Here is a 13,239-nt window from a genome sequence, read left to right on the forward strand (position 1 = left end):
GGAGAATTGGTACAGATAAGATGCTTTCAAAACTATTGATATGCCACAAATTTTAATGTTTATCAGGACTTGTCTCCATAAGAAAGTTTGGGAAAAAAATGGTGTGTCTGAAAACTTCACCTTTTTTCCTTTTACTCTCCAGAACTCTTTCTTTTATCTCATTTGCCTAGACACAAACTATAACTTTCAGCCTTACCTAGATGCCTCAACTTTGATCAAAGTCCTGCTGACTAGCTTCGTGGGGACTCTTAAGGGAAAACGTCCTTTTAATTTAGCATTTTCTCTTCTTTCCCAGTTCAGCCCTTGGCCTCCTCCTTCCTCTTCCAGGGAGGGGAACTGGGAGACTCCAGAGCCACTTCTGTTAATGGCAGAAGTTGGGTGTTGCTGGGCACAAAGCCAGGAACTTGAACTCTGCTGAGGAATGGGATCTGGGCAAGAACTGGGCTGACAGCCAGCTCCCAGGGCGTCTGGCTACCTAGGGGAGAGATTCTTCTGTTCTTGACAACAGGCAGTCTGTTCAGTTCTTCTTGCCCTGATTCCTCTCCTGCTGCTTTCACTGCATCCCTGAGCTCTTTGGTAACTCTGCCTCTCACCACATTTTGCAATTCCCTGTAGACTTCAAAACCCCAGGCTCTACATCTCCTCCTCTAGAGCTGCATTTCCCTGCAAAATTGAAAGCCAACAAAGATCTAGTTTCCTTAATTCCTTTTCTTTCAAGCTCCTGGAGCTGAACTTTTCTGACCTACATACCAAAACCAAAGCCAAACCCACTGCCGTCAATTCCAACTCATAGCCACCCTATAGGATAGAGTAGAACTGCCCCGTAGGTTTTCCAAGGCTGTAATCTTTAAGGAGGAAACCCTGGTGACTTAGTGGTTAAGTGCTACAGCTGCTAACCAAGAGGTCGGCAGTTCAAATCTGCCAGGCGCTCCTTGGAAACTCTATGGGGCAGTTCTACTCTGTCTTGTAGGGTGGCTATGATTTGGAATCAACTCCATGGCAGTGGGTTTTTTTTTTTTTTTCAGTTAATCTTTAAGGAAGCAGACTACCGCATCTTTCTCCCACGGGGCAGGAAGCAGCTGGTGGATTCGAACTGCCGACCTTTTCTTAACAGCCGAGTGCTTTCACCACTGCACTACCAGGGTGCCTTGACCTACATTCCAGAAAGGCCATATCTTATTGTCATCATCACTCTAACCTTTTCCTCAGCCTTCTGATTTTAAGTTCATTTCCGACCAAGGAAACACACATCATAATAATACATATGTGCTTAGGATTCAGAATGGTGGTGTAGTAATTAAGAGCTACCGCTGCTTAACCAAAAAGGTCTGCAGTTCGAATCCACCAGGCACTCCCTGGAAACCCTATGGGGCAGTTCTACTCTGTCCTATAGGGTTGCTATGAGTCAGAGTCCACTCGACAGCAACGGGTATATACAACCTGGTCTTCACTTGGGGTAGCCCCAAGTTTCCCAGTTACCTTTACTTTTTTTTGTAATGTGCCTCTCTCGGTGGAATTTTCTCTTTTCTTCCTTCTTAATGATACTTTCTTTTTTTCTAGTCAGTCTGTCCCTTCCTCCCCATTCTGGCAACCCTCTCTCTCCCACGGTTTAACTAGATTTTATGCATCAATATGAAACTCTTTAGTTTCTAGATTGCTAATCTACGGGATAAAGGCAATTTGTCTCTATTCAGAGTTAAATCCTGGTCAAGCCTACTCCTTAACTGCCTGTGTGATCTTCACCCCCCTTCCACTGCTATTTCAATGCTGCTCCAGGAATTTTTAACAGTCACCCACCCTCCTTCAGACAAAAGACCAAAAGCAAACCCGTTGCTGTTGATTGATTCTGACAAGGAGACACCTTTTCTCATTTAAGTTCCTTAACTTTTTAGACTTCTCAGAAGGACGGCTGCCCTAACAATGGCAGATGAAATCTGCGGCACAAAAACCTTACTGTGAAAACCTTTTCCTTGGTGGTCCTCTGTCTGATCCCTGTGTTAGCTATAATTTTGTGGGAAGAACACTAGATTTGTGAGTCAGAAAAGCTCCAATTTTGCTACTTATTGGCTGTGCAATCTTGGGCAAAGTCACTCACCTTCCCTAAGCTCTTAAGATCCTCACTGGTAAATGAGAACACTTCAGAGGGTTTCGTGGAGATGAAATACAAGCAAGAAAGTATCTTGTGGACTGTGTTGAGATGGGAGGAGAAATGAGTGGGGATGATGTCCTGATGCTCCTTCAAATCCTTCGAAGGCAAAGGATCATTAAACACAGATTTGTTTTGGTCAGCCTGTTTCAGCTCCACCTCAGGGAAAGCCACAAGCTAAAAAAAGATGAGGAGATCCTTGCAGTGACATCTGGCTAAAATTGAGGGTATAAGCTGTAGGGCTTTTTGTCTACAGAGGGTCTCAAGGAATTCTACTTCTTGTCTCAGAGTTGTGGTGAATCCAGCCTTATGGCTCAAAGTGGCCCCAGGGAGGTGCTTTGGGACACAGAACCACTGCAAGGTGGTTTCAACGTTCACTTCCCAGACACGCCTAGAGCCTGTTTAAAACAGGGGGTGTGGGGGCCAAACCCAAAGCAAGCTGGGACTTTTCAGACTGGCACCACTTCCTTTGTTTCCGAGGCCATTCTGGGGCCAGAACCCAGGCAGATTAACTGAAAAGTCAAGAGAGGGCAGCAGAGTTTGGGATCTTTGTGCAGACGTGCCGGTAATGGAGAGGGTGGGAGGGAGGGGAGGAAGGAGGGCGTTGGGAGCTGAGGCCCCACCTTTCATTCCAGCAAGTGCAAAGGCAGAGTGGGGATGAGTCACGGGCAAAGACGCTCAGATTCCCACAGGTGAGGGGACTCGACAGGCTCTTCTCTCCAGAAAAACGTGGAGCTCGCGCCTCCCGAAGTGGCCTTGGCAGGGTGTCGGAGCCCTCGGTCTGCCCGGTCTGGTCTCTGGGACCAGGGCTGGGTTTCCCTCATGTATGGCAAGAGCCTTATGCGGGCTGTGCTTCTTCTCCTTGGCATACAGCTCACAGGTAAGGAGCTTCTCTCAGCATTTCTTCCTTTACTGCCTACCTTACGGAGCTAATGTGATTAAGAAGTTCCACGAGTTTTGTTTGGGAGCCTGAGCCACTGTTGTGGTTCATTTTAGTTTTCACTTTGCTGAAACTGAAGTTGGGGAGTTGTTTTTGGGTAACTGCTTTTGGACAAACAGGTTTAGGTGTGTTTGGGTTGCCAGTGATTCAGGCACACTGACGGCTTTCTAATCTCAGGTTACGCACTATTTTTTTTGGCTGCTCTCAACCTCCTGCTGCAGGCAGCATTTGGGACTTGGATTTCTGTGTGTGGATTTTGTCGGGACTCTGGGCAGCACTGGGAAAGCTGAGATTGTTAAGGAGACAGGTCCACTGGGGTTTTGAAACTGCTCAGACAGGCACTCTAAATGTAAATATCAGTAAAAAGTACCCCATGATATAAAGGTTCCTGTGGTGCCAGCAAGTATAAGCTGTCTGGGGGCTGATTAATTCGGTTTCTGCAGGAGGTAATGAACAGTATGAAATCTTTCTGCTAGGGCACTTCTTGCTAGGGGACCATTATAGGACCATTATATACAGATACGTAATGTTTAATCTTAACACATAATGCAATGCTTAATCAAGGTTAGGATTGGTTTTAATTTTTTTTGTTTTTGTTTCTGCTTTCAATTTTATTTGCCAACCTTTGTAGTTTGGTACAACAGTTCTGAAGTGTGTCCCATGAGGCCAGGATATCTTGCTGTGGAGAAAGTAAAGCACCAAAGGCTCACGGTGGGGTATTTTTATGTTACATGGAATGAGAGGGCTGAGGTTGCATACAGATAAAACACGCAGATGAGGGGTGACGTAAGTTTGGGAGCTGGGGCGTCGCAATTTCGCTTTGTGCGCTACTCAGGCATTTATTTGGAAGTGTCAGAGATGCGACAGTTATTGCAATAACTGCCTCTCCTATTAGCCCTCTTTTCCTTCTTTTTTTCATTGCAGCTCTTTGGCCTACAGCAGCTGTGGAAATTTACACCTCCCGAGTGCTGGAGGCCGTTAACGGGACTGATATTAGGTTAAAATGCACTTTCTCCAGCTTTGCCCCCGTGGGTGATGCTCTCACAGTGACCTGGAACTTCCGTCCTCAAGATGGGGGGCCTGAGCAATTTGTAAGTAGGTTATTGTCATTTACCAGGGAGACCCCTGATTAGGAAAATAAGCCAGTCCATTTCTCCTTGCCCTTCCTTTATTTTTCTTAGCAATGAGTACAGGTTGAAGACAGGAAATGAATCTTGGGGCAGAGACTGAAAGAACCGAGCGGGGGAAAGAGGTTCTTGAGAAAGCTGAAGATGGGCAGCTGGGCTCATTGATACGTCTCTTCTGCTTCCACCATCTCAGCTTCCTTGCCCAGGTACTGAATATGAAAGACCGTCTGCCATTTCTCCTCTCTAGGTATTCTACTACCACGGGGAGCCATTTGAACCCATGAGCGGGCGGTTCAAGAGTCGGGTGGCCTGGGATGGGAACCCCGATCGGAACGACGTCTCCATAATCCTCTGGAAACTACAGTTTGATGACAATGGGACATACACCTGCCAGGTGAAGAACCCACCTGATGTTGATGGGCTGATAGGGGAGATCCGTCTCAGCGTTGTGCAGACTGGTAGGTTATGGGGCGGGGGGAGGGGTTTTGGGAAGTGTGAGAGCTCGCAGAAAAGGAAGACATAATCTTTTGTGATGGCTGAAAGAGTAAAGAAAGGGACTAGCTGTTTGGAGCTGGGAACTTTGGAGGGAGACTGAAAAGTCCTTAAGAAAAAAAAGAAAAGCTTTGTTTGGTTGTGGAATCAAAGAGAAAATAAAGCAAAGGGACACAGGGAATCTGTCACAAAAATGGCACTGAGAATGTGAAAAGGGAAGGAAGCAACTCTCAGATAAAAGGCTAAGAATAGGTCCTCTCGTTCATTCATTTCTTCCAAAGATACTTACTGAGAACCTACTCTGTGACAGGCATTGTCCAAAGTGCTTGACATGTACTATCTCATTTAATCCTCACAACCACTCTAGGAGGTAGATACCAATCATGGTAGCTAACGTTTATTTAGTCATTTATCAGAGGCTTTACATGAAACATTCTGTTTAATCTTTACATGTTTTATCAGTTGATCATACTCTTGGCACCTCCATTTTACCAGTGAAAACTGAGGCTCACAGTGGTACGGTCACTTGTCCAAAGTTATGAAGCTGATAAATGGAGTCACTTAGGACTCAAACCAAGGCATCTTTAACTCCAAAATCCTGCTCCAAACTAGTGCATTATATTGTCTGCACCCTGTAAGGGACAACAAGGAAAACCATTCCAGGCAACAAAGAGTGAATAGCACACAATTTAAGAGTAGTAGGTCTGGGTCTGAGTCACTGTTATCATTTAGGAGCTGTAAATAACTCTGATTTTCCTCATCTGTAAAATGAGAATGATAATATTGTGAGGATAAAATGTGATTTAAAAAAATGCAAAAAATTTGCAAAATTTGACCTTCACTGAAAATTGTTATAATTGAATCAGCCCCTGACCCTTGGTGACCCCAAGCACCAATAGGATTGGACCGTTGTGATTCACAGGGTTTTCATTGTCTGATTTTCAGATGCAGATTGCCAGGCCTTTCTTCCTAGTCCCTTTCAGTCTGGAAGTTCTGCTGAAACCTACTCAGCATCACAGTAACATGCAAGTCTCCACTCACAGATGAGTGGTGGCTGTACTTGAGGTGCACTGACAGGGAATTGAATCTGGGTCTCCCACATGGAAAATAAGAATATGGCTACCATATATGGAGTGTCTATTATGTGTAGGCACAGTATGGAACAATTTACACGAATTATTTATTCTCTATAAGAACAATAAATATTGTTATCTCTGTTTTCTAGGTGAGGCTCAAAGAAGCTAATTACCCAAAATCACACAGCTAGTAAATGGCAGAGCTGGGATTTTAACCTAGCTCTCTCTGGTGTGTGCCCTAAACCAATAGACAATATTGTTACCCCAAACATATAAGCCTGTAAAGTGGTACGATTTCCTTCTTTCATTCCCAGTACAGTTTAAAACCATCCCTCGGAGTCCTACCAGTGGAGAGCTGTGTCACTTTGTAGAAGTTATTTGCATACTGAAAGAAGTAATGTAGTGTCTCTGGACCTCAGTTTCTTCATCTGCAAAATGAATAGGTTAGACAAGAGATCGATGGTTCTTAAATGGATAGGGGTCACTTCTCTTTGAGAACCTAATGAAACCTATGGCGTTGATTCCCACAAAAAATGTATACATGCAGCTTGACATGGACTTTGTGCGCTTGTGGACCATCCTTTCCCATCCCCTTCATGGACTCCAGGCTAGAACCCTTGGGCTAGACATTCTCTAACGTGTTTTCTGGCTCTGCACCTTCCTTTGAGTCGGTTCCAACTCACAGCAACCCTATGTACAACAGAACGAAACACTGCCTGGTCCCGCGCCATCCTCACAATCATTGTTAAGCTTCAGCCCATTGTTGCAGCCACTGTGTCAATCCATCTCTTTCTCTTTTTTGCTGACCCTCTACTTTACCAAGCATGATGTTCTTCTCCGGACTGAACCTCCTGATAACATGTCCAAAGTATGTGAGACGTAGACTTGCCATCTTTGCTTCTGAGGAGCATTCTGGCTGTACTTCTTCCAAAACAGATTCGTTCGTTCTTTTGGCAGTCCATGGTATATTCAATATTCTTCATCAACATCACAATTCGAAGGTGGCAATTCTTCAATCTTCCTTATTCATTGTCCAGCTCTCGCGTGCATATGAGGTGACTAAAAACACCATGGCTTGGGTCAGGTGCACCTGAGTCTTCAGTAAATCAGAAATCAAGCTATAGGACATGAGAACCAGGCTTTACAGATTCTAGTTCCAGTTTAGGGGCCCTTCCCTCTGGGCTCCTACTTCTATCGCTTACCCAGCTAGACTGTAGTAACTGACTTACTTGCGTATCTGCCCAGTGAGCTCCTTGAGGGTAATGTCTTTTTCCGCTTTGTATTTCCATCACAATGTCTGCAACCTTAATAAATTTGAATAAATGATTGACTGATTAAATGACAGGGATGAAGGGAGTAATCGAGAAATGGTATGGGGCAATAACCTTACTGTACTAGGTAGTTCAACCAGCCCAGTGGCTCTCAAGCTTTGGCATGCATCAGAATCACCTGGAGGGCAGGTTAAAGTACAGATTGCTGGGCCCCACCCCCAGTGTTTCTGATTCAGTAGATCTGGGGTGGGGCACAAGAATTTGCATTTCATAGTTTCCAAAGGATACCGTTGCTGCTGTTGAGATCCACTAGTACGAAAGGAGCCCTGGTGGCGCAATGGTTAAGCTCTCAGCTGCTAAATGATAGGTCAGCTGCTCGAACCCAGCCAGCGGCTCCACTGGGGAAAATATCTTGCAATCTGCTCCTATAAATATTAACCAAAACCAAACCAAACTGCTGCTGTGGAGTCGACTCATAGTGACTCTATAGGACAGAGTAGAACTGCTCCACAGGGTTTCCAAGGAGTGGCTGGTAGACTTGAACTGAACTTTTGGCTAGCAGCCATAGCTCATAACCACTGTGCCACCAGAGCTCCTTCTATAAAGATTACAGCCTAGGAAACGCATAGGGCAGTTCTACTACTCTACACGGTGGCTATTAGTCAGAGTTTTTTTTTATCTAGATGGCACACAACAACAACATGGTATTTTACATATAAAGGTAGGAGAAAGTACGAGTCCACCTAATGATGAAAACACATCTCTATTATATCTTTAGAGTTCGTCATGTCGTTGTCACCTGCCATCAAGTCAGCCCCCAACTCATAGGGGCCCCATGCACAATGGGATCAGGCCATTGTGATCTGCCATGTTGTTTTCTAGGCTATAATCTTTACAGGAGCAGACTGCCAGGTCTTTTCTCCCTCAGAGCAGCTGTTGGGTTCCAACCACCAAACTTGCAAACACTTAACCATTGTGCTACCAGGGCTCCTTGTGAATCACCAGAGTCCTCCTTTTTTTAGAATCCTAACTCGTTCTTTTTCTCCTTGCAGTACGCTTCTCTGAGATCTACTTCCTGGCTCTGGCCATTGGCTCCGCCTGTGCACTGATGGTCATAATTGTAATTGTGGTGGTCCTCTTCCAGCATTTCCGGAAGAAGCGATGGGCTGACAGAGCTCATAAAGTGGTGGAGATAAAATCGTAAGACTGGGCAGTTCTGGGAAAGTCTTCTAACACCTCTCATTGTGACTCTTGGTATTCCACACTGGGGCTAAATAATTGTTGAACAGATGTTCTTTTCTTTGGGTAAATCCTATATAAAAGAATTCAAATTCACACAGCAGAGAAACCGAAGTGTGAATTAGAAAATTTATACAAAAGCTCTCTTAATTTTACAAAATCATAGGATTTCTTACTATATGGGTTTGATTTTATAAAAATCTGCTTTATACAAAAGCTGTTTTAGAATACTCCTTACTTTTAAAGTGAAGCACCCATTTGTCTAGGCAGTCAGCAGGGGCACTATGCATCAGTATCTAGGAAAGTCAGCCATGTTGATGGTTGGTGCTCAATGTTTTTTTACTGTGATAAAATTTACATACCACAAAATTTACCCTTTTAATAGTCACAAAGTTGTACAACCATCACCACTAATTCAAGAACAATTCCATCACTCCAAAAACAAACCCCATATCCTTTAGCCACCGCTCCCCACCCCATGGCAACCACTAGCCTACTTTCTGTCTCTCCAGATTTGCCTATTCTGCCATTTCATATAAATTCTAGAATCATACAATATGTGGCCTTTTGTGACCACCTTCTTCACTTTGCATAACGTTTTCAACGTTCATCCATGTTATAACATGTGTCAGAGCTTTGTTCCTTTTTATGGCTGGATATTACCTTGTATGGATATATCTCAATTTGTTTATCCATTGATAAGACTTTTTTTCCCCCCACTTTTTGGCTATCATGAATAATGCTACTATGGGCATTTATGTAGAAGCTTTTGTGTGGACACACGTTTTCAATTCTCTTGAGTATATTTATATCTAGGAATGGAAATGCTGGGTCATATGGTAACTGTCTTAGTCATCTAGTGCTGCCGTAACAGAAATACCACAAGTGGATGGCTTTACCAAAGAGAAATTTATTTCCTCACAGTAAAGTAGGCTGAAAGTCCAAACTCAAGGTGTCAGCTCCAGGGGAAGGCTTTCTCTCTCTTTCGGCTCTGGAAGAAGGTCCTTGTCCTCAATCTTCCCATGGTCCAGGAGCTTCTCAGGCACAGGGACCCCATGTCCAAAGGATGCACTCTGTTCCTGGTGCTTTCTTGGTGGTATGAGGTCCCCAACTCTCTGCTTGCTTCCCTTTCATCTCTTGAGAGATAAAAGGTGGTACAAGCCACACCTCAGGAAAACTCCCTTTACCTTAGATCAGGGAGGTGACCTGAGTAAGGGTGGTGTTACAATCCCACCCTAATATTCTCAACATAAAATTACAATCACAAAATGGAGGACAACCACACAATACTGGAAATCATTGCCTAACCAAGTTGATACACACACTTTTTTTGGGACACAATTCAATCCATGACAGTAACTGTATGTTTAACTTTTTGCAAAACTGCCAGGCTGTTATCTAAACAGCTGCATCATCTTACATTTCCATCAGCAATGTAAAAGAGTTCTATTTCTCCACATCCTTGCTGGCACTTATTATCATCCATCTTTTCCATGAACATCAAAAGCCATCCAATGGACTGTGAAGTGGTATCTCACTGAGGTCTTGATTTGCGTTTTCCTGATGACTTATAAGGTTGAGCATCTTTCCATGTGTTTACTGGCCCATTTGTATGTCTTATTTGGAGATACAACTACTCAAATATTTTGTCCATTTTTAAATTGGGTTATTTTCTGTTGAGATGCAAGAATTAGTTATACATTTTGGATACTAGTCCTTTATCAGATATATGATTTACAATTATTTTTTCCCATTCTATGGACTGTCTCTTCAGTTTCTTGATAGTGTCCTTTGAAGTACAAAAGTTTTTAAATTTGATGAAGTCCAATTTATCTATTTTTTCTCTTGTTGCTTGTGCTTTTGATACCATAGCTAAGAAACTATTGCCTAACCGAAGGTCATGAAGATTTATGCCTACATATTCTTCTAAGGTTGCTATGAGTCGGAATCGACTTGATGGCAAGGTTTTTTTTTTTTTGGTTATTCCTCTAAGACGGCCCTGATGGCGCAGTGGTTAAGCGTTTGGCTGCTAACCAAAAGGTCGGCAGTTTGATTCCACCAGCCACTCCCTGGAAACCCTGTGGGGCAGTTCTACGCTGTCCCATAGGGTTGCTGTGTGTCGGAATCGACTCGACGGCAATAGGTTTTGGTTTCTTCTTCTTTTTATAGTTTTAGCTCTTACATTAGGTCTTTGAATGATTTTTACTTAATTTTTTGTATTAACCTACCATGTGAGGTAGGAGTTCAACCTCATTCTTTTTCATGCAGATATCCAGTTGTCCCAGCACCATTTGTTCTTTTCCTCAATAAATATTTCCTGAAGTAAATAGAATTGATTTTAAGGAGTCTAACAAACCCAATTCTGAGGTCTGACTTGAATACAAGTTAATATAATCCATAATGATTAACTTCTAAGTCAATACAAACTTTTTTCCCCTCCTTTTTGAACAAAGAGTAGGAATTAGAGGTAGGATACTAATGGTAAACTTAGGAGTCTGTTCTAAACCTCTGGAGTTACCAGATCAGTCCCCAAATTATATTCTTTCACATTCTGAAAAATGGCAAAGTTCAGAAAAAAAAAAAAAAAAACCCAAACCCATTACTGTCAAGTCAATTCTGACTCATAGCGACTCCTAGGTACATGTAATCCTTCCCCCAAAATGGGAGAAAACATCTTACTTGAAGCTTCTGTAGGATTGGCCTCTCTTGCTTGTTCTTGTTCACCTGAGATTTGGTTAATGCTTCTTTGTTACAGGAAAGAAGAAGAAAGGCTCAACCAAGGAAAAAAGGTTTCTGTTTATTTTGAAGAAACTGATTAACGCTTTTAGATGGTAAGGTTCACAAATGGGTGGACTTCTTTCCTCAGCCTTCTGACCTGTTTGGCTTATTTCCCAGGTTACTTTCCATGGTTGGTAGGTGTTTCCCATATGAAATTAGAGGAGGTTGGCCAGGGAGATACAAGGGTTCTATAAGTCTTATAAATGGTTCCCCTTTGAGTATACTTGGTGAAAAGGATTACAAAGCTATACCTTACTGCCAAGGAAGCCAGGAGAATTCTAAGGTTATTTGAGGCCTTTGGGTTATATTTACCACCATTAATAATAAATTAACTCTCAACATGTAGACAAATCTTTTTTATTTTTAATGAAAGGATTAATATCTGCTTATTTGTTTTATTGCAAACCAATCGTGGCACTAAGAGAGTGACTCAATAGATATGCACAACGTTATGACAGGAGAACTTTTGTACTATTTGGAATTGATTCCAACTATTCTATCACTTAGCTGTTGGGACTGAGTCGTTTTAGTAGTGTGCGATTCTGTTTTTCCAGTTTACATATGTACATAATTTCTCCTATTGCTCAGAGTTGGTACACACCTTTAACTTCTAGGTGTTATAAATTAAGACATGCAAACCGAATTTTATACTCATAAGAAGATCTTTATGCTAAGGATCTTAACTGTTAAAACTCTGTCTGGCTTTCTTAAACGGATCTGGCTTTCTTAAATGAAATTATTATAGACTATTATTATTTGCAAAGAGAGTCAACTCTTTTATTTTTATTTACAGAGTCACATTTTATAGGCTAAATCTTAACTGAAAGACCTCAAGGACTTCTAAAATAGAATATGAGAGAAAAAGATTTCTATTGTAAAACCAGAAAACCAAATTTGGCATAAAGGAGTTTTTACCCAGGGCTATTATTGTCTTTTTAAAATTAAGTGGATTCTCTAACAAGTCAGTGTCATGGAAAATAAAGATGGGGGCTATTTCAGATTAAAAGAAATTTAAGAGACTAACACAATCAAGTGTAATATGTGATTTCTGATTGAATGGATACTAACTTGAACAAACCAGCTATAGAAAAAATTGGGGGGATAATTGAGGGAAATTATGAATAAGGATATTAGAGAATTGTTACTTTTTCTTAGGTGATAATAGTATTGTGGTTATAAAGGAAAATGTCTTTATTTTAAAACTGTATACTGGAGTACTTAGGGGTGAAATGTCAGAATATCTGTAATTTGCTTTAAAAGCTTCAGCCCAAAAAGAGAAATAAAGCAAAAAAATGCTTTAAAATTAGGTTTGGGTGAATTCCATATGCTGTCTCCTCTACTTTTCTTATGTTTGAATATGTTCATAATAAGAGGGAGACAGAGAGAGAGAGAATAAGAAAGTGCCAGCAAAAGTCCAAGTGTCCATGCAAGGCACTAAACCAGTTGCCATGGAGTTGATTCTGATTCATGGCGACCTCAAGTGTGTCAGAGTAGAACTGAGTTCTTGAGGGTTTTCAATGGCTGATTTTTTGGAAGCAGGTCACCAGGACTTCTGAGGCATCTCTGGGTGAAGTGGAACTGCCAGCCTGTCATTAGCAGCCAAGCACTTTAACTGTTTGCACCACTCAGGGACTCACAAAGCACTTAACCAAAAAACCAAACCTGTTGCCATTGAGTCACAGCGACCCTATAGGACAGGGTACAACTGCCCCACAGGGTTTCCAAGGAGCGGCTGGTGGATTCCCGCTGCCGACTTTTTGGTTAGCAGCTGAGCTCTTAAACACTGTGCCACCAAGGCTCCTACAAGGCACCTCCCAGACCCAGTGCCATCGAGTTGAATCAAGGCACCTAGAGGCTGTCAGTTAAGGACACTGACTCTGAGAACTATGTAATAAGATTAGAAAATTTCTTTTAAAACTTAAATTAAGGGGAGAAAAAATAAGTTTAAGGATATTTTTCTTCTAATAAGGATATATTTGTAATTCATAACACCAGGTACTCCTATTGCACTCTTCCCAAAGGCATTATCCATTTAAACTTTTGTTTTATATTTTAGGAAGCTGAAGAGTTCCAGGAACAAGAACCCTAGGCTAAGTTGAAGTTAATGGAAGTTTTTCTTTGGCTTTTCCAGTTGTGACCGGTCTTCCAATCAGCTCTGCAGTACACTCCC

The 13,239-nt window shown here is 42.2% G+C and overlaps 1 protein-coding gene across 1 annotated transcript; it reads left to right on the plus strand.

Annotated features, from left to right (window-relative positions):
- Positions 1 to 2,738: 2,738 nt before the first annotated feature.
- MPZL2 (myelin protein zero like 2) lies at positions 2,739 to 13,239 on the plus strand. The gene is made up of 6 exons (XM_003418318.4): positions 2,739 to 3,026; positions 4,011 to 4,177; positions 4,461 to 4,671; positions 8,105 to 8,252; positions 11,047 to 11,122; positions 13,126 to 13,239. Exons 1-5 carry the CDS (start codon positions 2,969 to 2,971, stop codon positions 11,108 to 11,110), a joined length of 648 nt encoding a protein of 215 aa, XP_003418366.1. The 5' UTR covers positions 2,739 to 2,968; the 3' UTR covers positions 11,111 to 11,122; positions 13,126 to 13,239.

Source organism: Loxodonta africana, chromosome 15, assembly GCF_030014295.1.
Source record: "Loxodonta africana isolate mLoxAfr1 chromosome 15, mLoxAfr1.hap2, whole genome shotgun sequence".
Classification (NCBI taxonomy): domain Eukaryota; kingdom Metazoa; phylum Chordata; class Mammalia; order Proboscidea; family Elephantidae; genus Loxodonta; species Loxodonta africana.